The sequence below is a fragment of the Stenella coeruleoalba genome, assembly GCF_951394435.1.
Source record: "Stenella coeruleoalba genome assembly, chromosome: 14".
Classification (NCBI taxonomy): domain Eukaryota; kingdom Metazoa; phylum Chordata; class Mammalia; order Artiodactyla; family Delphinidae; genus Stenella; species Stenella coeruleoalba.
Genome location: NC_137160.1, coordinates 67,632,276 through 67,660,132, shown reverse-complemented (window position 1 = coordinate 67,660,132; position 27,857 = coordinate 67,632,276). Strand labels below are relative to the sequence as shown.

The 27,857-nt window shown below is 42.3% G+C and overlaps 1 protein-coding gene across 2 annotated transcripts; it reads left to right on the top strand.

Annotated features, from left to right (window-relative positions):
* The first annotated feature begins 27 nt into the window (after positions 1 to 27).
* On the top strand, positions 28 to 27,857 carry EWSR1 (EWS RNA binding protein 1). 2 transcript variants are annotated; one of them, XM_079943568.1, is made up of 17 exons: positions 28 to 199; positions 4,503 to 4,539; positions 4,678 to 4,729; positions 5,975 to 6,098; positions 11,028 to 11,214; positions 13,462 to 13,629; positions 15,714 to 15,925; positions 16,840 to 17,020; positions 19,777 to 19,811; positions 20,343 to 20,375; positions 20,648 to 20,766; positions 24,393 to 24,522; positions 25,299 to 25,421; positions 25,785 to 25,947; positions 26,319 to 26,416; positions 27,040 to 27,292; positions 27,456 to 27,857. In XM_079943568.1, exons 1-17 carry the CDS (start codon positions 187 to 189, stop codon positions 27,493 to 27,495), a joined length of 1,968 nt encoding a protein of 655 aa, XP_079799694.1. In that variant the 5' UTR covers positions 28 to 186; the 3' UTR covers positions 27,496 to 27,857. The 2 variants fall into 2 exon arrangements, with proteins under 2 accessions (XP_079799694.1, XP_079799695.1); XM_079943569.1 differs by lacking the exons at positions 28 to 199; positions 4,503 to 4,539; positions 4,678 to 4,729; ... (3 more) ...; positions 15,714 to 15,925; positions 19,777 to 19,811 and having other exon boundaries at positions 16,951 to 17,020.

The following is a 27,857-nucleotide window of genomic DNA, read 5'->3' as shown; positions in this document are numbered from 1 at the left end:
TTAGAGAGGATTAGGACTCGGTTTGCGGGCGCGAAAGCTGTGGTTCGTCCCTCCCTCTCCCACCCCCGTGGCCTGGCCCGATGGTAGCGCCCGAGGTTGCGGGTTTCGCGCCTGCGCAGTGCGGCGCCTAGAGGGAAAGCGAGAGGGAGACGGACGTTGAGAGAACGAGAAGCAAGGAGAGAGAAAATGGCGTCCACGGGTGAGTGTGGTGGAACTGCGGTCGCTCCGGCGACGGCCGGGATGCCCAAATTGGGGGCCGCTTGTTTCTCGGGGTGGCCGGGATGACTGAGTGGACCTGCCAAGAAGGGCGTGAGGTACCCGTCGCGGCTCGAGAAGCTCGACGGCCGGCGTCTCCCTCCGTTCCCTCCCCTCCCCCAACTGGGCAGGCCGGTTCTGGAACCTTCCGGCGCCCCCCGCGCGCGGGGGGCTCGAGGCGGCGGGTACGCGCGGGGCCTGCTTTGGTCTCCATTGTGTGATGGCCGTCGGGCCCCGCGCCCTGGGCAGCCCGCCACGTGGGCGGGGCCTGTGGCCTCTGGGCCCCCGCGTGGGGGTGGGGGGAGGGTTCGGCTAGGCTTCGGGCCCGGCACCCCGAAACCGGAGGTGGGGGGGGGCCGGCGGCGGCTCGAGAAGCCGCAGGCCCGCTGACCCTCTGACTCTCCCCACCCCAACCCCATTTCCAGGGCGGCAGCCCAAGCCCGAGCGCTTCCTCTGCCTCACCGAGAAGATGAGGGAAAAAAGCAAATAAACAAAAAAGGTTTCGCGGATTTGTGAGCCGAGGGGCGCCGACCTATGAGCGGGAGCCCCGTCATTCTTAAAGCCGGGTCGGCTGGGGCATCCGGGGCCGCAGAGCTGCGTCTAAGGCGGGATCCAACCCCCAAGCCGAACTTCTGCCCGAACTGGGGTTTAGACGGAGTGCCCCCCCGCTCCTTTACAGCCCCCCAATCGGCTGCCTTTTCGGGATTCGGTTTTTACCGTTATTAATTCTCCTTACCGCCCCAAAAGGCAATTCCCAGAGCCATTTTTCAGCAAACGCCGAGGGAGATTTTTTGTATAAGGCCAACCCGGATCGTGTGGCCAGAAATCCCCACCGAAAGAAATTTCTGGCCTCTTTGACTTAGGGGAAACAAAAGGCCCCAGTCGGCGTTTGAATTATACTTAAGTAATCGTTTCGCACGTTTATTCGCTTAGGTTAAGCCGAGAGGCTTGTTTATTTCGTGGACTGATAGAAGAGAGCGGAAGGAGGCGCGGACTGGACTTTGAAAGCCCGGGGTGGGAGCTGGAATATGATGTCTGGGGTGGTCCTTGACGCCCGGAGTGTGTAAGAGAGTAGCCTAAACGTGACCTGCGGTTTGCAGCCTGTTCCTGCACTAACTTGTGGTTATTGGTTGAGTGGGGCATTTTTGCCTCCGGGGGTGTTCTTAGGCAGCCTGACTCCAGGCCTTAAGAAGCAGTTGGAGAAGATGGAAGATGGGAAAAGCTCTGGGTCCTTCAGAGTTTTAATTTGAAAAGGGTCCAGAATCCAGCAACGGAATGACAGTTTAAGAACTCTCCGCAACTATGTAGTCAGTAAACAAGCAGGTAGATGCTGGCTGTTAGTGCCAGGGTACAGAGTGCCCCTAGAAGAAAGAACTCTGAAATAACCACAGTCTTACACACATCTTGGTGGGAAATGGTTTCCTCAAAGCCCTTTCCACCTTCTTCTTCCCTGCAGTGTTAGGATTTTGTAAGGAGGAGTGCTACTCTCCCTTCCCTGTTAACGTTTGGGGAGTAAATATGAGTGTTCAAATTTGTGTGTGGCTGGACTTGCCCCTTTTTCGTTCTACTTTGCTCAAGCTCTTTTTACTGGTAACCACCACATACTATATTAGAATCACAATTATGGATTATGAAGATACACAGTAGTAGGCCTGGCTGGGGGCCCTTTGCTGGGGGGGGGTCACTAACTTATCTGGACTTTGGTTTCCTTTCAGTCCAAATGAAGGGGTTAGGCTAGACCTTTTAAGAGCTTTTTCAGCCTTTAGCTTCTGACCTTACAGCAAAGTATTTTGGCTCCCACAAAGTTGTCCCATAGTGACTTGAACTCATGATGTTAGTCTGAAGCTCTAAATCTCTGCAGTTTCTTGATCGTGACTGCCTTAAAGTATCTAAAAGCCACCACCTTCGGTAATGTTAGTTGTTTTTCCTCCTCATGTGTAGCATACATAGAAAAGTACCTAGAGTATATGTCCACTTTATCGAAGAATTACAACGCGAACTCCCAAGTGACCACCATTCAGAGCAAGAAATAGAACATTGTCAGCACTCTGGAGGTCCCCCACCCCCACCCCAGTCACAGCCCCTTCTCTCCTCAACCTGTCCTGTATTTTTAGTGTAGTCTTCAGCTGCAGATTTGGTAGTTAAAAAAACAAAACAAAATAACTGCTAAAAAATCTGACAAATGTGTAACTGTAGATTTTTGAGGCCATATAATGTTTGTATGCTGTAGGTAGATAACGTAAGTTCTCATGAAGCACATTTGCCACTTCCTGTAGCCCACCAATATGGGGCTAAATCAGCTGGTTTCCCATGGATCTGAGATCATTCCTTGTTCATGTCAGCTTCGCCACTTTGATGTTTTACATAACTGTTCTTGTGTAGCAGTCCTCTTGCAGACACTGAGCTTACATGTCAGCTATTTAGAATCATTTCTCATACAGAAGCCTCTGCAGAAGGTAGTTTGAAGTATTTGATTTTTGATGCTTCATTGGTATGTTTATTCTGTAACTACAACATGGAAGAAGTGATTTGCATTTAGTTTTTTATATGTCACATACAGAGCTAAGATTGTCTTGAACAAATCAATTTGTTCATTATACATAGCCTTTGGCCGTTGATTTGATAATGTTGATGATTCAGGGTTCTGAGTTAAGGGTGTACAGAGGAAGGAAAGTGGTCAAGTGAAGTGTAGAGAGAGGAAAAATGAGCTAAGTTAAAGAGATGGATTCAGCAAAATGCTCTGGGGGCAAGCCAGGTGAACTGTGAAGCAGGCTTTGAATGGAGTGGGGTTAGAAACCTCTCCACAAAGAGCTGTCAACTGTTGCTTTCAGGTGAGGGACTATTTTCTGATTGGAGAAGAAAGGACCCTTTGGTCTGCCTTAATGACAGTGTTGCCTTATAGAATAAGATACATAGTTCTTGTGGAGAGCAAAGAATTGGACAGAAAAAAAAAAGAATTGGGCAGGATTTTTTAAAAATAATTACTTTAACTTCTTTAAAAATATATGTTTGATTCAGTAGTGCCATGAAAACCTCTTAACCATTTTGTTCTCTGTTTTCACTACTTGCAGACGCCTCAGTGGACCAGAGGGGTTTTTTTGTTTTCATTTTTAGTCCTTTTTTGTGCGTGTTGTAAATTTCTTATGAAAAGGAAAGTTGTAGGAAGCTTTACTTAGAGAGGAGAGGGGAAGATAAGTTGTTTTGTTTTTTTTAAGTTGAAATCACTTGAGTTTAAAAAGATGATGTTACCTAAAACCAAGTTATTCCCCCAAAGATTAAATGCTTTCTCCTCTGCCAGTTATCATGATTCTGCCTTGACTGCTTCACTTGTACTTACAATGTGTCTAGTTTTTTAATTATTCTACAGATGTAGCCCTCATATAGACAGCAAACCCTTTAAAACACTGGATTGAGATGATTGTCCTCTTGTTTTCTGCCATTTCATTTCACAGTCCTCCTAGGGAATTATGGTTGGTCTAACTTGCTAAAGTGAGGGAGTGATTTTTTTTTTTAACTAGTTTTTGAGGAGATGTAGCTACTGGTATAACCATTCTGGTGTTAAACATTGTTATATTGTTGCATGCCTCCTTTTTATATGAAGGTAAAACTTCCGATCCTCTTGAGTTTATCTTGTTCTCCTGTTAGTTTTAGGATGATGATCATATATTTGAAATGACAGCCTACGGTTAAGGGAAGTTTGTAGTCATGGGAACATGCAAAGTATCTTTGCCAAATCAGATGATCTTGACCTCATTAGCTGGCACTTTGTTAAAATTTTCTGTTTAACTGGCTCAGATTTTTTTAGTTTGGTGTTGAAAGATAAGAGGTACTCATTTGGACCTGTGTTGTCCTGTAGGTCCTCTCAATACCGTGTTTTTTTTTTAATATATTTATTTTATTTATTTATTTTTGGCTGTGTTGGGTCTTCATTGCTGTGTGTGGGCTTTCTCTAGTTATGGTGAGCGGGGGCTTCTCTTGTTGTGGAGCACAGGCTCTAGGCACACGGGCCTCAGTAATTGTGGCGCACGGGCTTAGTTGCTCCACGGCATGTGGGATCTTCCCAGACCAGGGCTCGAACCCGTGTCCCCTGCATTGGCAGGCGGATTCTTAACCACTGTGCCACCAGGGAAGTCCCTCAATACAGTTTTTAAAATTCATCTTCCTGCCACCTGAATTCCTTCCCCCCTTTTTTCCTTTCTCCTTGTAAACGTTGGCTTCACACTATTTTCTCTCCTTGTTTTCTCTAGATTACAGTACCTACAGCCAAGCTGCAGCCCAGCAGGGGTAAGTCGAACTTTTACAGCAGTACCTTGGGTGTGATTCGTTGTTTTTTAAGAGTACAGAGCCTCCTTTAATTGTAGAGGATTTAGTAATGGAATCTGGATTTCTATATTCAGTTCTTGCATTTAATTTCTCTTACAGCTACAGTGCTTACACCGCCCAGCCCACTCAAGGATATGCACAGACCACCCAGGTAATCTTTAAGATAATTATTTGTGGCTGCATCTCCAAGTTAAATATTTCCATCAGCCATTGAAACAATAGCTAGCACAAATCTTTTTCAGAAATTAGGTAGTAGAAGAGTATAATGTGCTTGTAATCATAAAATACACAGGCGTTTAAACTTTCACAGTGGGAGTGCCATTGTAATGAAACCATCCTCAAACTGGGAGTTGCTAGCTCTCCTTTCCTCCCTAGTATGGTTTCTCAAGTTAGGTGTTTTGCTCCATGCTTGTTCCTTCTACATATTTTGTGTTTAAATTTATTTAACTTAATCATACAGCAGTTCTGCAGAGGAAGGTGATATTATGACATTTTGCAGATGAAAAATTGCAGTGCATAGATATTACACCATTCGCCACTGGTCACACATTAAGTGATGGGTTAACTCTTATGGGTGCCTAACTATAGGGCTTTTGAGCTCTTTCTAGTACGTGAGTCTATTCTAAAGTCTAGGCTAACAGATACTAGAAATTAGCCACCTAGTGTTCTCAATATCATCTCAAGTTCTGAAATGGTCTGTGGCATAAAATGGATACAGTAGCTCTGCCATGGAAACCTTATAGGACAGGCAGAATGTGATGTCTCTGGCTGATCTTACATAACTGGTCATTCACATCTAGAATGTGATCTTGCTAATACCTGAAAAAACAGTTCATTCCTTGCCAGGTTTTAAGTATTACTGATGTTCAGTTCAGAAGACAGCAGTCTTGCTGTCTTAAGAAGACATGCAGCGTTCTTGTTCATTTTCTTTGAAGTGGTATGATAATTTTAAAAATTTTGTCTCAAGCTGAAAATATAGTTTTCAAGATTGTCTGACAGATTTTAGTCCCATTTTCATTTTCGTTGTTCATTTTATCTTCCTAGCATTTGTTTCCGTTTGCTAAAACTGCTACACTAAGTGCTGGCAATTATACACCTGTTCCCTCATTGTTAATCATTTGAGGGCATCTTGTTAATCTCCTGTATCGTTAAACTGTGGTTTTGCCTGATTATCTCAGGAACTTTTTTGTAGTTTATGAAAATATGAGTGGATTAGATAAGGAGAAACAAGCATTCATGATACTGCGATCACTTGTCTGGTTTTTTTTTAACCTTTTTATTAGAAAGCATATTTTTGACTTTGGTTTTCCAATTTAGGAACTTAGAAGTCAGTCCATTTTATTGCTAAAATGCAAGATTCATATATGAAGTTCTTAAATCCATTTTCTTTGAGCAGGCATATGGGCAACAAAGTTACGGAACCTATGGACAGCCCACTGATGTCAGCTATACCCAGGCTCAGACCACTGCAACCTATGGGCAGACCGCCTATGCAACTTCTTATGGACAGCCTCCCACTGGTAAGACTCTAGAGAGACTTTGGGGTTACATTAGCTAGGGTGTTTGCTAAGAAGCTTGTTACTTGTGCTCTTGGGTGTATATTCTGGTTGATACCTTGGCGTTTGGGAATCCTTTATTCTTAGGAGGAGCTGGGGGTTTTTGTTTTGTTTTTTTCCTTTTCATTATATTCTCCTTGAGGGATCTCTAATAGAATGTGGGTGGGATAAATTCCAAGGGAAAAAAGAACTTTTCATGCTAGCTATTTTATACAGTGTATTGAGTAATCTCACGACAAAATAGAGAATATATAAGAGATTGTGCTAATGCTAATACTGGGAAAGAATGAGCCTTCTTAAACTGAGCTGCTTAAAAATCAAACTGATTTTCACATCTGTTTGCTTCATCTGATAGTGTGCCCTCTACTTTTTGTTTTGTGCTTTCCACAGTAGAAGGGACCAGTACAGGTTTGACTATCCTGCTCATTCTTGCATGGGAATTGCTTTCCATCTTGTCTAACCCTGTAATGTTAACCCTTTAGGTGTTTTCATTTGTTTAACCCTCAAACTTTCTAACATCACACACAATAAGGTGCTAATGGAAAACTGCTTCAGGTGCCATTCGCAGATTCATGTCCCTTTTCTTTATGTGATTTTGGGAAAGGTTCCGCTTTTTTATTTTACATTATTTTGTGTCAAGCCTTAATAATAGTTGTTCACCTTCTCAAAGGTATTTCAGGTGACTACTCCCCAGCTGATTTCCCCCTATTCCCTGAAGGATAGATTGCATGATTAGATTTATTCAGAGGAACAGATTGCCACCTTGCATGTATTATGTTTGTCTGTTGGTTGGCTTCCGGTCCAGACACATTTTATTTTCTGTTTAAATGTTAATGAATTATTTTAATCCATAGTATGTCTTAAATATATATGTAACAGCATTCCAGGGAGCAAAAAAAAAATTTATTTTAAGAATTAGAATAAATGGTATCCTAATACTGGGGTTGAAATGGAGCCTGTGAAAATTTTACAATAACTTTTTTATGTTTGGTGCTGTGTGACATTTCAGGATCCCTACCTTTAAGATGTAAAAACTTTGATTTTTCAAACTATCTTTAATCCCAAGTTATATATGGTCTATCAGAGTCATTAGTAGGGAGAAACCCACCTGTAATTTATCTCACTTCGTGACAATGTCCTGGATTTGATGGGAAGTATTTCCTAATCTATCTCATTAATGCATATCATTGAATAGGATGGGAAATGTTTAAACTTTCTGTGGGTGTTGGCAACTGTAGGAAGAGCTGGAACTGAGACTCTGCAGTTTGTATTTTTAGCACAGAATTTTGAAATTGTGAGATGAACTTTACATTTTCAAGCTATTATGTTTTTAATGAGATGTAATTGACATATAACATTAGTTTCAGGTGTACAACATGATTCAATATTTGTGTATGTTGTGAAATCACCACAGTAAGTCTAGTTAACATGAATTACCACACATCCTTTTGATGAGAACTTTTAGGATCATCTGTCTTAGCAACTTTCAAATATACAATACAGTATTGCTAACTGTAGTCATCATGCTGCACATTACATCCCCATGACTAATTTATTATAGCTAGATGTTTTGTATCTTTTTGACCTTAACTAATTTTAAAAATAAGTATCATCTGAAGTAATACAGCTTAGATCTAGCCTTTGGAGCCTTTGGATCATTTTATAAGAACATGATAAAGTCATTTATAGGAAATACAGTAGTCTTCTAGATTCTGTGGAGCCATGTTTTCACTTTGTAGTTTATGGAAGACCCTTCATATCTCCCCAAATTCTTCCATCAGCTCTTGGAGTGTAGGAACTAAAATTAAACCTAGTGAGCAGATTGAGGCTGAACCAAACCAAGCAGGACCCTGACAGTAGTAAGTAGGTTCAGGAACACTTAATGCTTTTTTCCTTACCTCTTACTGTCTTTACACATAAAAGTCATTGGATAGGGCTTCCCTGGTGGCGCAGTGGTTAAGAATCTGCCTGCCAATGCAGAGGACATGGGTTCGAGCCCTGGTCCGGGAAGATCCCTCATGCCGTGGAGCAATGAAGCCCATGCGCTGCAACTACTGAGCCTGCGCTCTAGAGCCCATGAGCCACAACTACTGAGCCCACGCGCTGCATCTAAAGCCCGCGCGCTCTAGAGCCCATGCTCCACAACAAGAGAAGCCACCACAATGAGAAGTCCGCACACCACAACAAAGAGCAGCCCCTGCTCGCTGCAACTAGAGAAAGCCCGCACACAGCAACGAAGACCCAACACGGCCAAAACTAATAAATAAATTTATTTTTAAAAGAGTCATTGGATAATTATTGAAAGAAATATATAAAAAGACACTTATAGAATATTTTAAAATTAAGCTTCATGAGAGGGAGCTATATAAATCTCAACTCTTAATTGGAATAGAAATCTTAGACTTTAGTTTTTACCGTTGAAGTTGAGCAAAAATTCTGGTTGGTTTGTGTGATGTTTCTTACTACCCTTTTCCTTAAATTTATCAACACATAGTAGATATGTTGTCTTTTTGCTATTGGTCTTTTTTATTGTCATTAAATCATTTTGCTCTGTTAATTTTTGCTCATTTTGATTGGCTGCTTGTGCGGGTACTACAATTAAAAGATTATTAATTTTTGAAAAAGATGATTAATTAACCAGTGTCTGTGTAATCTTTAGCACTGCAAGGCTCTGTTGCTGGATACTTCTATGACACGAGTTACTGCCCTTGTCACTTTTTTTTGTTGTTTTTTAATTGTTCTTCTTATAAATCTTTTTTTTTTAACTGTATTTATTTATTTTTGGCTGCATTGGGTCTTTGTTGCTGCCTGCGGGCTTTCTCTAGTTGCCGCAGGCGGGGGCTACTCTTCGTTCCGGTGCGTGGGCTTCTCATTGCGGTGGCTTCTTTTGTTGCGGAGCACGGGCTTCAGTAGTTGTGGCTCGCGGGCTCTAGAGCACAGGCTCAATAGTTGTGGTGCACGGCTTCGTTGCTCTGCAGCATGTAGGATCTTCCTGGACCAGGGCTCGAACCCGTGTCCGCTGCATTGGCAGGCGGATTCTTAACCACTGCGCCACCAGGGAAGTCCTCTTCTTGTAAATCTTATAGATGGCCTGTCATGTAGGGGAAAAAAAATCTGTGTAGGAGTAATAGGGTAGGTGGAATTAGATTCCAGTTAAATAAATGAGTGCTTTATGTGGTTGACATTAGGATTCTGCAAAGAACTTTTAAGTTAAATAAACAGTTCAGATGAATAATATGCCAACTTGAAAAACTTCCAGTGCTTGGGGCTCCCTGTTTGAGAAGGAAATATGTGTATAATTAATTTCAGAATTTCCCTAAAATGTTTGGGATGGAGAAGAAAGTAGTATACTCTGTGCTACAAAAGATGACACTTTAGATTTTACAAAGAGAAGTTGGTATTTGTTTTTGGCTATTTGTTGGTATTTGGCTAAGTTGGTATTTGTATTTATTTTTGTGTGTATAGTGAGGACACTTTATTCTAACTGAAGTTTAAGTACTAAAACATTTTTACTTTAGTGAGATTTGGGTTTTTCTTTGATGGACATAAATGCTGACAGCTAGACCCAGCTTTTTATTGCATGGCTTACTTGTGCTCGTTGACCGTGAGGGAGGAGTAGGAGGGAGGGAAGCCAAGCACCAGGAAAGGTTATAATACTTCTTGTAGAAAAGGGACGCAAGTTAGGAGCTGCAGGTCCAGGGGTGGGAGTTGTCACATTCCAAGCCCAAGTTCCAGATGAAAGGGCATGGATCCCAGGAATTCCCTGGCAGTCCAGTGGTTAGGACTCCAGGGTCTGGGTTCAGTCCCTGGTCAGGGAACTAAGATCTTGCAAGCCGAGCAGTATGGCAAAAAAAAGAAAAAGGCATGGATCCTGCCTGGTTTGGCAGAGGCAGGAACTAGGGAAAGAGCCTAGCTTGGTCTCTGCACACCTGTGACGGCAGGTCTGTAACATTTGGTTAGGGAAATAGCAAGGGGGCTGCAGAGTCCATCTCCAGTATTGCTGAGCAGGAAAAAGACTCATTTGCTTGCGGTGGGTAAATAAGAAATGGGGTGGGTAATTTGATGACCGGCTTAGAATCTCAAATGGTTTTATTATGTGAAAAACATTTACCTTTTCATTGTTTATTTTGGGAATGTTAACTTTAATTTAAAATAATTTATCAGAAAAGTTAAATAGGGAAAGCCTTTGTTGGTCATGTACATAAGCAAATATAATTTGTAGTATGTCTTTATTACTAATGTGCCATTTCAAATCTTAGTGCCGGTAACAAGCATTTTCTTAGTTGTTTGTTACCCGAAACAAAATTAGCAGTTCTTAGAGTGTTTAATCAATTGTTAACATCTCACTGAAAATTAAACACATGTTCTCTACAATTTCCAGTTTCCTTAAACATGAACTGCCCATGATGCTTGGGGTTGAAAGCAGATAGTTCCAGATGATAGGTTTTAATGCTAAAACTTGTACCTGGATCATTATTCTATAGCTACTTAAAGATGTTGTGTCATTTGCCTTTTACCTCCCTTTCTGTGACATTTTATTCCTGTTGGATTATAGAATTAGTGAAAGCAGACTTGTCCCCTATTGAATGCTTTCGAGGTGGGGGCAAAGGGAGCCCTTTTTTCTATACCAGCACTTTCTGTGGCCTACTCTCTCTCCTTTCTTTTAGGTGTGGTTTAGAGCAAAAGAGACAGTGCTTTGCTGAAAACTGAGTATTTTCAGAGAACTTAGGCTTTAAATATTGGTTTGTTGCTATTTTTACTGAAGGGGAAATATTTAAAGGAGCTAAATATCATGATGGTTGAAAGTAGGTGGTTTACAGATTGTCCTGTTAATGAGTGTCTAGGCAGGTCTCTGAGGAGCCAGAAATCTAACGTAGCTCTCCTTTATTCCAGGATATTCTACTCCAACTGCCCCCCAGGCATACAGTCAGCCTGTCCAGGGGTACGGCACTGGTGCTTATGATACCACCACTGCTACAGTCACTACCACCCAGGCCTCCTATGCAGCTCAGTCTGCATACGGCACTCAGCCTGCTTATCCAGCCTATGGGCAGCAGCCAGCAGCCACCGCGCCTGCAAGGTAAGGCCCCCTCACCTACTCCTAACACAGCATCCTCAGGCTTTCAGAAAAGAGAGCAAGCCTCACTTAGAGAATGTATGACTTGGTTCCTTTGTAATGCTTACTCACATGCTTAGGTGTTAATTAATTGTTCTTCACCCGCTACAGTCACACTACAAACAGTACTCTTCATTTAGTAGAGAAATGGTGCCATCCAGGGGCCAAAATGAGGAATGTCACTGAGTGGGTTGTCTAGTTTCAGAAGAGTGGACTTTTCGGTAGGAGGAAGCTGGTTATTTACTTTGCTAAACCCAGAAGAAAATTGAGTGTGGTTTCCTCACAACAGAACAACTGATAGAATTGTACTTTGATGCTTTTACCTTTGGTTTTATTGACCCTGTAAATGGGTAACACCTTTCTCTTTGGGAAGAACACTAGTTCACAGTTGGGATGGGGGTAGAATCATGTGGTTCAAGAAATAGTCACACGATCCAGTTGTCAGTAAAGGGTATATCCATATCCAGAAGTCAAACGTCGGTGACATGATTTTCTCTGTATTATGTATTGGGTTGGTAATCTAACTATCCCAGGCAAGTATAAATTCTTAACTGGATGTCCTGCTATAGGGTGAATATTTGAGCAGAGTTCATACTCCGTGACTGATTAGCAAGTAAACAGTATTAATTATTACTTAACAGAAGATTTCAGATCTTTGCTTTAGGCAATGCACTTAGGTGGCTTCTGCATACAGTCTTGAAGGAACATTGAATTCTGGTTTGAAAGAAGACTTTTTAGGGAGTAAACAAGAGATCAACTTGTAACCTAGACTTTTTGTCTGCTGTAGAGGTAAGAAATTAGCTCTGGCAAACACTCATGAGATTACTTCTAAAATGCACAGTGAGTAATCAGAGCTACTTGGTAATTTACCTCTTCTAGACAGCCTGTGCAGTGGTTAGTGTTAAGCTGATTCCTGTAGGGTCCCAATTCAGTTGACCTAGAGTGTTCTCAGATGTTTGAAGTCCCATTTGATGCTCCATTGCAACCATATATCCAAGCCATAGCTGGGGGGCAGGGGTATATACTAATTGGTCTTTGAATAAATCATCCTTTTTGATTCCTTTTAATTTTTCGATCGTTAACACTTTATAACAGCTGTCTTGTGATCAGTGATAGCTACTCCCTTTTCCCCTAGAAAGAGGGGGCTTGTGACCCGTTTCAGCTCTTTGGAGAAACCAGTGCTTCCACATCCTCCCTGGTCTGCCTGCTGATTCTTGGGCTTTGCTTAAAATAGCATGTGCTCACTTTGCTACAACCCTGTTATAAACTGTTAACGTAAAGGGATAATAGAAACCTTTTTTTTTTCCTTGGGATTAAGATTGGTTTTCGTCATTTAACAAGGATATTTTCCAGTTCACCTGAGCGTGAGAGGAGTGCGTGTGTTTGTCTGTCTCCATCCCTATGTGTGTCCCTGCCCTACTCTGGTATTTCCATTATGGAGACTGAGGCAGGGTTAGATTAATTTATGGCAGTTCAAGTTAGGAAATGTTTTTTTCAGGTCTGTTCTTAATAGATGAGAAACATAAAAAGAGACATAAACCCACAGATTGTCCAGACTTATAAATGCCATGGACTTTTGTAAATGTTACTCTGACCCAGAATTTGCATTATTGTTAAAGTTTCTTGTTTGTCTTTAATGGTCCTTTTTGAGAAAAGGCATTTTCTTGCCGAACAAACCACGTCCCCTCCCACATCTCTTAAATGGGCAGCACAAAGTATTGTAACTGCCCTTTTTTTTTTTTTTTTTTTTGCGCTACGCGGGCCTCTCACTGTTGTGGCCTCTCCCATTGTGGAGCACAGGCTCCGGACACGCAGGCTCAGTGGCCATGGCTCATGGGCCCAGCCGCTCCGCGGCATGTGGGATCTTCCTGGACCGGGGCACGAACCCGTGCACCCTGCATCGGCAGGCGGACTCTCAACCACTGCGCCACCAGGGAAGCCCGTAACTGCCTTTTGTAGCTGCTGATATGGAATGAATGGAGCATGTTGATGTCTCTTCTGTGGATGAGATTAAGTCTCCCCCATCTTTAGTGTTGTCTTCCAGCAGAAACAGTTGGACCGACATTGGGTTTTGATGTAGTTCGCTTTGCAATTGTATATATTTCCAAGCTCAATACTAACATTGCTTATTGCTCATAGATTGTAGAGTTCTTACCCAAGAATTTTGTGGTTGAGAAAAAAGAAGTCTCACTTTTTTATTTCTCCTTTTAGACCGCAGGATGGTAACAAACCCGCTGAGACTAGTCAACCTCAATCTAGCACAGGGGGTTACAACCAGCCCAGCCTAGGATATGGACAGAGTAACTACAGTTATCCCCAGGTACCTGGGAGCTACCCCATGCAGCCAGTCACAGCACCACCATCCTATCCTCCTACCAGGTCAGTCTTCTCATTCTTGTTCTTGCGTCCAGTGAGCTAGTAGAATAACAAAACAGATTTTTTTCAGGCTGACCAGCTTGCTTCTGTTTCCTCAGGTGGGCTATGTTATCTGACTCTCTCAGTGATAACCCTGACCACATATTGTACATTAAAACCTCAGTCCTAAGTTCTGATAGCAGTGCCTGACAGTCAAAAACTCTTCTCTCTAAATACGTTTTTATCACTCTAGGTTTTTTCTTTGAATTTTTTTCTTTTAGTTTATTCAGTTGAGAAACAATGAAAGCAGGTAAACAGAACCACAGAAGCCACATTCTCCGATGCATTTGAGCTGGGTAAAGTGCAGGGCATTATTTTTTCGAAAAAAAGAAAGTTCACCTTAATCATTTTATATTTGAAGGTCCATTTATGCAGCAGGCTTTTTTTTTAAATAAATTTATTTAGTTATTTATTTTTGGCCGCATTGGGTCGTCGCTTTGTGCGGGCTTTCTCTGGTTGCAGCAAATGAGGGCAACTCTTAGCTGCGGTGCGCAGACTTCTCATTGAGGTGGCTTCTATTGCTGCGGAGCACAGGCTCAAGGCATGCAGGCTTCAGTAGTTGTGGCTCGTGGGCTCTAGAGTGCAGGCTCAGTAGTTGTGGAGCACGGACTTAGTTGCTCCACGGCATGTGGGATCTTCCCAGACCAGGGATCAAACCTGTGCCCCCTGCATTGGCAGGCGGACTCCTAACCACTGGGCTACCAGGGAAGTCCATGCACCAGCCTTTTAATGGTTAGGCCAAGGCCCTTCCTTTTGACTAAGAGTTTACTGGTTCTGTATTTTGTCTTACATTAACCACACCAGAAGCTACAATGTCCAGTTTTGGTTTCTTTAAAGTAGAGGAAGAACTGCAAGTTCTCACATTTAATTTGATGCAAGTTTTCAAATGAATTGTCTGAATTGTGTCCTAAAGTGTTAACTTAGTTTTGGTAGAATTAACAGTTCCCCTTTTTGTACTCATTTCATTGGTTTATACATTAAAGTACAGCAGACATGAGCAGGTTTATGAGCCAATACAGCTGACTGGTAAGTGTCTCTGTTCAGCTTGGAGCAGCAGTGGGCAGGGCTCTAGCAGTTCTTCCACAGGGCCCACCCACAGCTGTCATGCTGAGAGCACTTAATCTGGCTAGTGGAATAGGTGCACTTGGTGTGAAGAGAGGCCTTTGAATCCTTACAGCTGTGGTGAGGGAGGTGGTGATACTTAAAATTGTTGTTCTTAGAATTAAAATTGTAAAATGTGTTGTCTTTTTGGTTTTGCATTATGGTTCATCCAGAGTTTAATACCAGTTCTTTCGAGCTTTATTTCTGTGTAAGAATGTATCTTTGTTTAGTTTCCCTGCCCTGTAGTTGACATGTGTGAAGATGAATATCAATGTAATAGTCATCTTTCATACAATGCCTTGATAGTGACGTTTCCTTGTCCATCTTTTCTTTATTAATGCCTGGATTTCGTAGATGATCAGGCATGTCTGAAAGTTTGAAACTGTATACATACCAAAGCAGTTTGAAACTTAGACTTATCCTCAAGAGAAAAGTGGCCAAACACACACCAAGTGGCCTTTTAGCTTCAGAAAAATTGTCATCACTCAAGGGAATTATTGGAGGCAGCCTTAGGACTGAATACCGCACTTAACTGCCTCATTTTTCTCAGTGCCTTTTTTGCTGGGGCAACCTTCCCTGGCAGCACATCTGCATATTCTCCCCTTAATACAGGAAGCACCTAAACTCCCCAATTTGCCTTGAATTTGGTTGAGAATAACTATTGTTTTCATGAGGCTGGGGGTAAAGGAGAGGCTCTAGGGTTATACATTTTATAAATGGGTTGTTTTTAATAATATCCCCTCCCTTCCATTCAGAGTTTCATTCTGAATACAAAAATATTTGCTTATTTTAAATTCATTGTATGTTAATATGTAGAAAGTAACTGCATTTTTAAGGATTTCTATGTCATGTACTATTTATGTCTCATGTTTAGGGGACTAGAAAAAATAACAAGTCTCTCCTTCCTAACAAGCTCTTTGTTGTTTTTTTTTTTTTTTTACTTTCAGCTATTCTTCTACACAGCCGACTAGTTATGATCAGAGCAGTTACTCCCAGCAGAACACCTATGGGCAGCCGAGCAGCTATGGACAACAGAGTAGCTATGGTCAACAAAGCAGCTATGGGCAGCAGCCGCCCACTAGTTACCCCCCCCAAACTGGATCCTACAGCCAGGCTCCAAGTCAATATAGCCAACAGAGCAGCAGCTACGGGCAGCAGAGTGAGTTGCTAAGAGAGAAAACCAAATAAGAATGGTTATGTTTGGAGTTTCTGAAATGGGGAAATGCTCTTTACTATTGTGTACTTTTGAACTCCAGGATGCATCTTGAAGGTATCATATCCTGGCTAATATCCTGGCTTTTCTCCAATTTAATTGTTATTAGTATGCCTTACAAGAAAAGAGAGTTTGTAACTGACCAGAGAAAATGTTGTAGACTGCCAGCCCTGCTCTCTTTGGGGAGGTTATATGCAGTGAGTGAAGCCAGCATTTCTTATGGCCTGCCCACCCCAGCTTATTAAGAGAGAGTGAGCAGGTAGCTATTGAAGACTACTGCAATTTTGATAGTTAACAAAATGCTATGTTTTGTTTTTATTTACATTCATAAACCAAAAAAAGTTTCACAGAATGCTTACAGTTTTATGTGGAAAAGCAACCAAAAACTCAAGAAACCGTCTTCACAGTTTAATCTCTTACCTGGATTGTTGTTGTCTTTTAACTAAATTCCATCCTGAGTATGTCTCATTATGACAATGAGATGAGTAGTGCTACTTGATGGAGACTACCCCTTAGCAACCCCCAAGAAACCTGGCTCCATTTTTGTTTCTTGAGTGTGGTTTAAAGAAGCAACTTTTTAAAGACATCTTAGGATACAGAACCCTGTAAACTGTTGACCAGAGTCCTTTTTTTGTTTGGGAGTGGTTTATTCTAGATGAACTATATGAGGTTACTTCAGCCTTAATGAGCCAGTTGTTCTTGTTGAACTTTAAAAAGATCAGGGGTGCTTAATCAGGTGTAAAGAAGATGGTACCTTGGTTTGTGCCTTGCAATTGAGAATTCTATGATTCCAGGAGAAAGTACAACAGGCAGTGGTGTAAATGCTGGTCCACGGCTTACAGATGTGACTCTTTCCTCAGGTTCATTCCGACAGGACCACCCCAGTAGCATGGGTGTTTATGGGCAGGAGTCTGGAGGATTTTCCGGACCAGGAGAGAACCGGAGCATGAGTGGCCCTGATAACCGGGGCAGGGGAAGAGGGGGATTTGATCGTGGAGGCATGAGCAGAGGTGGGCGGGGAGGAGGACGCGGTGGAATGGGGTAAGAGCAAACCTTTTCTCCTTTTACCTAATTTTGTTTCATCCATAGGATTTTCAATGGAAAGAAGGGACTGAAAGACATAAGAAATTTATTTCTGCATTTCCATGGATAATCTGATGAGCCCAAGCCATCTTCCAAAACATGGAAATGTCATCTCTGTGGCATATCTAGAGGCAGTTTGCTTTTTTCAGTGCCAATCTACTTGGTTGGGATGGGGAGAACAAAGAATGGTTTTGAAATTAGAGCTTTCAGTTCCCTTCATGGTTTCCAGAGGTCCAAAGCCTCTGTGGGTAATAGACTTGGGATGGAACACACACAACTCTTAAAACAACCCTAGGTATTTAACTAATTGCTTCTGAATGGTTGTCTTGAAATACCTGGTATATATACTGCAAAAAAGGAATGCAGCTGTCTTCCACAATGTTTGTCCCCAACTTCTGTTTGTACTCGGAACTGTTGAACATAACGGTGAAGATCTTGGTTCCATAACCCTTGAACTATGGCCTGAGGTGCACCTGGTACACAAGAAGTCCAATAGCTTTTTGAAGAGTAATGTATATAATTATGGGATCACTCTTCCCATTGGAGATTTTGAGAAGTCTAAATCGGTTTGACCATTTTAATTGGTGGCACAATCTGGTTTAGAAAACTTTGTTTAGATCAGTAACATAACCCTGCTACCTGTGCCTACCCTTCCCCTCCCTTCTCCCATACCCTCTCCCCTTTCTGGTGTCTATACTTTGATGAAGGTGAGGTATAATGTTGGTTAACATAATCCAGAAGGCTTAGTTCTGTGTGTGTTCTGTCCCTATATAAATAGTAAAAAAGTTATGCAGAATGTTAATGTAGGTATAAATTGGATTTGGTGCCACTGTAGGTTCAAGGAAAAACTGAACAGAATTTCTTTAGAAATGTACTTCAAGATTAAAAAGTTGGTCTTTATTTTTTACATTAGCAATCTGTTTACTATTGAACAATACTGGTTTAAAATACTGTTTTGCATATTCTGCATAACTTAAAACGTCTTCAGTGAAATCTTTATTGGAAGAAAGTCATTTTACAAGAGCAAAAACTTACGAATAATTTGGTATAAAGTAAAATTAATATTCTGATTTGAAGAATGTCATTCCATTATAAAGGTTTCACCTTCTTTATGGATGTTTTAAATAGATGTAGACACTTGAAATCACTATCATCACGTTTCCAATCACCTAGAATCCTAGTATTTTTTGATTGCAAAACCAATTTCAAGTTTATTCATTTTAATTCTCCAGAAGTAATAATTCTACTAATTTTGCTAGACTTTGCTAGTAGAGGGGTTCCCTCTTTCTGGGTGAGAAGTCTCTCCTGAAGCCATAGAAAACATCATGGCTTTCCTCATAGGTTTTTCAACAGACTGTGAAGCAGTCGGTTGGATCCTTTGGGGACAGGACAAGGGCTTTCCCCTCTCCCCTCTTTTTTATTGTGGTGTGGTGATGGTTTTCAGTGTCTTCTGCAGGTAAGGCACTCAATGTTGTTAACATGCCCTTTTCATTGCCTCAGTATTTTGATATTTTCATTGGCTGTTAAACGTGGAAACTTTTTAACATGCTTTGTCGCATTTATATGCTACAGGTTACAAAGTGAGAGCCTTGTATACACTTCAATACTTAAAAAGTACCCGTACTCAGTACTCAGCCGGCAGCATAATGAAAAGTGGGACTAGACACGGTGTCCATATGGAGAGGACAAATATACATAGAATATTTTTAACAAAATGTATTCATTGTATAAATGGAATCCTTCTGTAACTTTGGTAACTGCATACTTGTTGTTTGGTAATGAACCAGAGGAGGTATAATACTCTAGAATTGTGTAACATTAAAGTGTAAACTTTTGTGTTTAAAGAGAGAGAACATTTTATGGTGTGTACTTTTAAAAAGGAAACAAAGCTGCATGCAACAGCTTGAAATTGTATATTCAGGTATTAAAGGTGCAATACTGGTTAGAAAAAGCTCAGGGCCTCCCACTGAGGAGCTGCCTTTATTTAATTTTTTAAAAAAGAAACAGGCCCAATTCATATTTCTTCTCCCTTTAAAATACGTAAGGCGGTGATTTTATACTGCCATTGTCATTGTTTTCAACTGATATGTCTATAAAGTTGCACCCCCATTCTGTGGAGCCTTGGTATTTGTTGTAAATTCTCCTTTCACAGCTATTGTTAAACCCATTAGTGCCCTGAAATGTATGGCTTTATGCTGAAGATCGGCTGGATGCGTCCTCTGGTGTGTGTTGTAGGCCTTTACTTTGGTGTCTCCTGCTTTATTATACTGTGACTTGTTAGGAAGCCCAGGGCCTCACTTGGCTCTCCCCTGGGAGAGGTTGAGGGTGCACCTTTATGAACATGAAAAGATTCAGTTACCCCAGCTTGCTACTTCTCTCCACACCAAGCTCTCCCTGTTTTTCAGCTGACGACGGGGTGGGTGTTTGGGATGTATTTTTCCCCCAATTTGCCAAGTATTGCACTATTAATACCAGCCCCCCGAAATGAAAGGAACCAACCACAGTGGTGTGTACAATCAGACGAGCAAGGTTGTATATAAAGGAAATTTGAGCGAGCTGCCCTGAAGAAAGGCATAGTGACAAGATGAGAGAGATGCATTGTTTGGAGATGTGTTTAGCCAGTGCCCTTCTTCCCCACGAGCCCCCACAAGGCTCAGAGCGGTACTGGCTTTTAAAGGGAAAGGCCTTCATTTCTTCGTTTATCCCCCCAGCAGCGCTGGAGAGCGAGGTGGCTTCAATAAGCCTGGTGGTAAGTTTTTGAGTATTACCATGGATAGTGTTTAAAAAAAAATACAGTCAGTATTTAGAAAACTATAATTTTATATTAGTTTCATAAGCGGTTTAAAAATGATCTATACAAAAGAGACTAATGGGTACTGCCGGCATTGTCTTAGGGGTAATAAGGTTAACCTATGGTTACAAAACAAAGGGTAACTTGAAGTATTGAGCAACTGCTTCTGTAATATGGGGGAGAATACAGTTTTAAAGTTTGGTTTATTTGGAGGAAAAAATTTGACTTAAATTTAACACTAATTTGGCACATAAGCATTGAGAGTGTATTTGGTTAATGGTTTAAAAGCAAACCAAAGAAAAAGCAAACCCTAGCAAACCTTTCACAGATGTTAAAGGGGCACTGCTCCATTTTAGCAGTGCGGGTCATTTTGAATTTAATGAAGCCCCATCAAATGGTGGTGTAGTAGATAGCTATGTGTGTTTGTAAGGTTTGTAGCTTGCAAGACGTGCACTAACAGTATTTTATATGATCTTTCCTGGTTGGCAGGACCCATGGACGAAGGACCAGATCTTGATTTAGGTAACTCCAAATTCCTGATTTTTATATTGTGCTTTATAAATGAATAGCACAGAAGCAAGTGCGTGTTGGGGTTCAACAGCCTGGTAAATCAATGGGATTACTCTTGCTGTCAAGAGCAGTTTGGGGCTTCCTTTATCAAAAATAAACCAAGAGTTCCATGTCATTCTTAAGGTTGGTAGTTCTCTTAGCACCAGTGGGCAGTAGTGACCATTGGTTAATAAGCCCTAATGGATACATGACAATAACTCCCTTTGTCTACTTTTCTCTGGAAGGCCCACCTGTAGATCCAGATGAAGACTGTGACAACAGTGCAATTTATGTGCAAGGATTAAGTGACAGTGTGACTCTAGATGATCTGGCAGACTTCTTTAAGCAGTGTGGAGTTGTCAAGGTAAGTAAAAGCGTGACCATGTGATCTGGCAGATCTTGCAACCACTTCCTTCTGGACTGTCCATATTGTGATTTGCTCCTTAAAATACAAAAAGCAAAAAACAAAAATTTTTTATAGAAAAGAAATGCTAAACATGATTTAAGCATACTTGATAACTCAGGGTCATTTTTATAATTATCATGTTAATTGTAAGAATACTTAACACGAACATTACTTATTGTGAAATATAGAATATGACATAGTTTTAAAAATAACACTTACGTATCCATATCCCCAGCATAGGAAGTACGGCTTTATATGAGTACCTTTGAAGTACCTGGTATATGTCTTCCCAGTTTTACCCCTTCTCTCAACTCCCATCCTGAAATTTATCATTCCCTTTCTTTACTTTATAGATGTGTCCTCAGTAATATTTTGTTTTACATAATTTTTGAAGAGTATTTATTAAACACTATTGTAAGGCAGTATACTGGGAACAAACAGATAAGAACCCTTGGAGTTTACGTATAGTGGGGAACATATTGTAAAAAGGAATATAGTTGTACTATGTTCAGTGATCGTGATTGTTAGGGAGGAAAATAAATACAGCAAGATAGAACAGGGATAAAATGAGGAACAGAGCCACTAGGAGCAGGGAAATAATTTCAGAATAGTGGAGGGAATAGTGAGGCAGGAGCTTGCCTGGTAAACTCAAAGAAGCTAGTGTGGCTAGAATGGTTTGGTCTGAGCTGGTGTAATGGTGGTGGGGTTATTAATTAGATGAGGAAAACTAAGAGAAACTGGGATTTTGAGAAGGTGGGGGGTCCCTAGGTCAAAATTCCACAAGTCTGGGCATCTGTATTTCATTCATAAATACATTACAAGTTATTCATAAATTCTCTTAACAGGCTGTTTCTAACTTTTTAGTTTATAAGCCATGCTCCAGTGAATGTCCTTGTACCTGTCTCCTGGTGTGCTAGTTTCTCTATTGTGTATATACTTGATTCTTGTTATTCATGGTAGTTAAAATCATTATGCTGAGCCACTGTCCCTGGGGGAAGTATGTACAAATACACACATCTCACATATATTATAATCATAAATTCTAAAAAAATTCATCCTGATAGATCTACTCACTTCATTTTACAAAGAAAAAAAGATTCAGAAATGTGACTTGCCCAAGTTGGTATTCATATTCATCCATCTAGTCCCAGAGCCAGAACTTCTTACAGAACACTGCCCCATCCTCCCAGTCTCTGTCCTCTGGTCTTCTAGAGAGAGTTAGAATGAGAGGGAGAGAGCATCATCTTGTTCCTTCTCAGCTGGGAACATGTGCATCTGGCAACATGTGTTTCACGCTCTGTGCACGTCTGCAAGTAACCACAAAAAGTGCCCCAAGTGTTGATTTTGGTAGGCAAAATACTGATGAGTAGGCAGATTTGCAAATTTGAATCCACGGATAATGAGACCCCATTATGTCCAGGTGTAGAACTGCTGGTTCTTAAGATGTGTACAGTGTTTAACCTCAAAATAACTGTCTGGCTGACCAGCTTAGACTCCCACTGGCACTCTGACTGCACACCTGCCACAGCCTCACTGGGAATTGCCTTTTTTTTAACTTGGGTTGTTTGTCCTTTGTTGCAAATACAGGTCTCCCAGTTTGTGGCTCACTTTTTTCTTTTTTTTGGCCGTGCCACACAGCTTGCGGGATACTAGTTCCCCGACCAGGGATTGAACCTGTGCCCTCAGCAGTGAAAGAGCAGAGTCCTAAGCACTGGACCGCCAGGGAATTCCCTGTGGCCCACTTATTCATTTTTTTTTTTTTTGATGAGTAGAAGTTCTTAATTTTACTGTGGTTGAACTTAGAGGTCATTACCTTACTGGTTTGTGTCTTTATTTTTTTCCATTTGCAAGAGCTTTTATTCCGCAACATCTTTTGAAAGAGCCATCTTCTCCCTGGTGGTGTATAATGCTTTCACATAGAAAGTACACCTCTACCTGAAGCTGTTTCTTGGCTGTTTTGTATACTTGGTTAATTTGCATGATCCTATGCTAGTAGCACTGCTAATTACTCTATGCTCGATATTGATACCTAGTAAGGCAAATTCTTCTGTTTTATTCTTTTTCTTCAGAAATGTTTACTCCTTGCTCTATACATTTTATATATATATACATTTTAGAACCAGTTTATGAAGTTCCTTAAAAAACCCCAATTGGAGGAATTCCCTGGCCGTCCAGTGGTTAGGACTCCACACTTCCACTGCCGGGGGCACTCGTTTGATCCCTAGTCAGGGAACTGAGCTCCCATATGCTGTGCGGAGCGGCAAAAAACCCACAAAAACCTATTGGATGTTTACTGAACCTGTAAGAATTTTATTTATTTTGGCTGCATCGGGTCTTCGTTGCTGCATGTGAGGGCTCAGTAGTTGTGGCACACAGGGTTAGTTGCTCCATGGCATGTGGGATCTTCCCAGAGCAGGGATCCCGAACCCGTGTCCCCTGCATTGGCAGGCGGATTCTTAACCACTGCGGGGAAGTCACTGAATCTATAAGAATTTGACCCATTAACATTGTATTTCTCCATTTATTAGGTCTTTGGTAAAGCCAATCTCCTTAAAAGTTTTGCAGATCTTTTTAGATTTAGATTTATTTTTTAGTTAATGGTATATTTTGAATGGCATTTTCTATCCAGCGATTTTGGTAAATCTTAAATCATATAAGGAGATTTCTCTCTACTTGTGAATATGTTTATTTGGGTATGTGGGGTTTATGCGTAGTTAAGAAAGCAGTGTTTACTATATCAAAGTTTTGTAAAATTACAGATTTTAAACTGACATACCCCATCATTCATACCACTATTTCGCCACATTTCCTTTCAGTGTTTATGTGTATGTCCTTTATAAAAACATACGTATCAGCATATATATATATATATATAAAATATATATAACATATATATCGTAATTTATCTATAAATGCAGATAAGAGTTTGATCATATGCAAGAAACACATAAAGCCATATTCTTGTGCAGTGTGGCTCTTGAAGTCAAGCCACTTGCATCTGGTGTTGAGCTGAAAAACTAGTCATCTGCTCTGTCTCGAAAAACTGGCTGTGTTGAACTTCAGATAACCAAGATCCTTTTAGAGCACTCACAGCCCTGTATGTTGTACTTAATGATAGTAAGTTTTACTTTATGTGAGATGTGTCTTATATGATGGCATCAAAGCCTGCCTGAGTCCTAAGAGGTGGCTGCTCACTGGGTGCCTGTTAGTGTGACCTACAGGGTGTTGGGGCAGGTGCAGGGACACAGGAAGGAAAAGGTGGCTGGGGAGGAATGGGACCTGAAAAGTTCATTTACACAATTTGGAACTTCGGTTTTATGATAAAACCTATTTTGGTTTTATGATAAAACACATCTAAGGGAAAGTCTTCTAAGTACAGATTTGTGGTAGCTATTTAGGAAATAAGTCACCCATAATTCCACCACTCAGATAAACTATAACATCCTTCTGAATGTGTGTCTGGAAAATTGACTGCTTTTTGACAGTAGAGAACTTGGATGGAAAAGAAAAAGAAGAATTTCACATGGATTTTCCCCTGAAAACTATATTCTGGTCACAGCTTCATTATGCTATTTTACGCCTAGATAAACAAGAGGACTGGACAACCCATGATCCATATCTATTTGGACAAGGAAACAGGAAAGCCCAAAGGCGATGCTACTGTGTCCTATGAAGACCCGCCAACTGCCAAAACTGCTGTCGAGTGGTTTGATGGTAGGAACCCTAGGTCAACAAGGGTGTACTCCTAGCCTTCTTAGCTCTGCCTCCTCTGGGGCACACAGAAGGTCTGGTAGCAAGTGTTGCCTGTGTCAACTTGTGGGTAAAGAAAGGGTCTTGCTCTGATGTATTAATTCTGGCTGTTAAATGTTGTTCTCTTAAAGTGGTTCTAGGGACCGGGGACAGATAGGTTCTCCCTCTGTGTGGCTATAGGACATGGCAGGAAGGAGGACCTCAAGAGCCAGAGGAGCAAGAAGACCCTCTGTCTGCTCCTGGAGGAGCACTGGATGGCTGCTGGGAAGTGCTTGTCACGTGCTCCCCTCAGCCACGTGAGGGCCCGGGCGCTGACCATGGGTTAAGAGATCCCTTACTTTCAGTCATTGTTGTTCAAAGACTCATGCTAAAGTTGTAATTCTTCTCTAAGGATGTCAGAGGTGCAGAAAGTCCCACAGACACCTCAGCCGTATACATTTGCGTTTACATATATATGTGGCTTTGACATTGATCCTGGAATTTCACTTCGCACAAAAGTGTCAGAAAGTTCTGCCTCTCCTATTTTTTTGTTTTTCTGTTTGTTTCTTTTAAAGGCTTTTCTGGCCTTGCCTAAAAATCTTAGGGAACATCATGGGTGGGCACACTTGATGAAGCAGGAATGGTTGGTTTGATATAGGGGGCGGGGTTGGTGAAAGGAGTCATCTAACCTTGCCTGGTCCCTCAAGGGGACTAAGAGTTGGAAGGTTGGGAGTAATTGGTGTTCTGTTACCTTGTTTCAGGGAAAGATTTTCAAGGGAGCAAACTTAAAGTTTCTCTTGCTCGGAAGAAGCCTCCAATGAACAGCATGCGGGGAGGAATGCCCCCCCGTGAGGGTAGAGGGATGCCACCGCCGCTCCGAGGAGGTATTTACTGGATGCTGTCTCTGGGCTCTTTCTGTGTTGCTTTGGAAGTTTTTTAGTACACTTGTCTTTGAGGAACTTGGTTTCTAGAGTGAAGGCAAGCCCGTTAGCAATACTGAAAAGGTATCTAGATCGATGACTATTGGGAACCACACTGCCTGGGGTTTAGCCCTGGGCTGTTCTCTTCATCTGCCCTCCTCAAGTTGTTGTGGAGCTAACTGCAGTGACTAGCCCTTGGGCCTGTGGGAAAGTATGGGCCAGGTGATGGGGCAGCGACAGCTGTGATCTCTATTTCTGTTTCCCTTCATGAGATGTATGCCTGTAGCAAATCTGGTGCTGCAAAGAGGTGGTTTATGCTTATTGCAGGTCCAGGAGGCCCAGGAGGTCCTGGAGGACCCATGGGTCGCATGGGAGGCCGTGGAGGAGACAGAGGAGGCTTCCCACCAAGAGGGCCCCGCGGTTCCCGAGGGAACCCATCTGGAGGAGGAAACGTCCAGCACCGAGCTGGAGACTGGCAGTGCCCCAATCCGTATGTACTTCTCGGGGCACACTGATAGCCTACTAGTGCAGTCTCCCTACATCTTGCCCCATTCCCATTCTGGGGAGGCCTGCTGGATTCTTTTCATCCGCAGGAGCGTAATGATGACCATGATGGCTCTGCTGGGGGCGGTGGTGGTACTCGGTCCTTTACTGGCTTGGAGCCTTAGGGAGACGGTCAGAGTCCACTGGACTCAGGCCCACATGGTTTGACTTTGCTGGATCAAACTCTGGTGCTATGTGTGTTGCTGCCTGAGGCTCAAAAGCCGTTTTCTGTGGACTCAGTGATTATGGTGGTTTCTGCTCAGGTGGTGCCTTTACTTGTTCACTTAAGTGATACTGTTGTGATGTAACTTTATGCAGGGGGTGTGGAAACCAGAACTTTGCGTGGAGAACAGAGTGCAACCAGTGTAAGGCCCCAAAGCCTGAAGGCTTCCTCCCACCACCTTTCCCACCCCCGGGTAGGTACCCTCAATTGGCACTAACCTCTTGTGTTGCCCAGACCAGGTTGGTGATTTCAGCAAGTTCAGCCCTGGACACTGGGGCTCTTTAAGTTACACGGTTGACCCTTGAACAATGCGGGGGTTGGGGCGCTGGGCCTCTGTGCAGTCAAAAAAAATCCACTTAGGGGCTCCCCTGGTGGTACAGTGGTTGAGAGTCCGCCTGCTGATGCCGGGGACACGGTTCGTGCCCCAGTCCGGGAAGATGCCACATGCCGCGGAGTAGCTGGGCCCGTGTAGCTGGGCCCGTGAGCCCTGGCCGCTGAGCCTGCGCGTCCGGAGCCTGTGCTCCGCAGTGGGAGAGGCGACAGCAGTGAGAGGCCTGTGTACAGCAAAAAAAAAAAAATCCACTTTCAGCCCTCCCTCCACATCCTCAGATTCTACCAACCTCAGATTAGTACTGTAGTTTATATTAGTGGGAAAAAATCGATGTATAAGTGGACCCATGCACCTCAAACCTGTTGCTGTTGTTCAAGGGTCACCTGTAGTTCCATTAGTTCTAAACTGTGACCCCAGCAGATCCTGAGGGGACCTCTGCGTTCACCCATTCTCTCTGTCCTCTCCTGTACTTTCCCTTACCTTAGGCGGTGACCGTGGCAGAGGTGGCCCTGGTGGCATGCGGGGAGGAAGAGGTGGCCTCATGGATCGAGGTGGTCCTGGTGGAATGTTCAGAGGTGGCCGTGGTGGAGACAGAGGTGGCTTCCGTGGCACCCGGGGCATGGACCGTGGTGGCTTTGGTGGAGGAAGACGAGGTGGCCCTGGGGGACCCCCTGGACCTTTGATGGAACAGATGGGAGGAAGAAGAGGCGGGCGTGGAGGACCTGGAAAAATGGATAAGTATGTGGTGGTAGAAACAGCTGTGGAGCACAGGGCCCATTGGGCGGCAGGTCTCACCTGTTCTGTGGGAATGAGGCAAGCAGCTCAGCTCAGGGCTGTGGAAGGGCTTCCTTTCCTCTCCCCATTTTTAACACATTGCCCCTTTTTCCTTTTTGCCCTGCAGAGGTGAGCACCGTCAGGAACGCAGAGACCGGCCCTACTAGACGCAGAGACCCCGCAGAGCTGCATTGACTACCAGATTTATTTTTTAAACCAGAAAATGTTTTAAATTTATAATTCCATATTTATAATGTTGGCCACAACATTATGATTATTCCTGTCTGTACTTTAGTATTTTTCACCATTTGTGAAGAAACATTAAAACAAGTTAAATGGTAGTGTGCCGAGTTTTTTTTTCCTTCTTTTAAAGATGGTTGTTTAACTAAGACTAAACAATGGGAATCCCTTGTGAGCATGCTCAGTATCATTGTGGAGAACCAAGAGGGCCTCTCTAACTGTAACAAACAATGTTCATGGTTGTGATGTTTTTTTTTTTTAAATAAAATTCCAAATGTTTATAAACCGT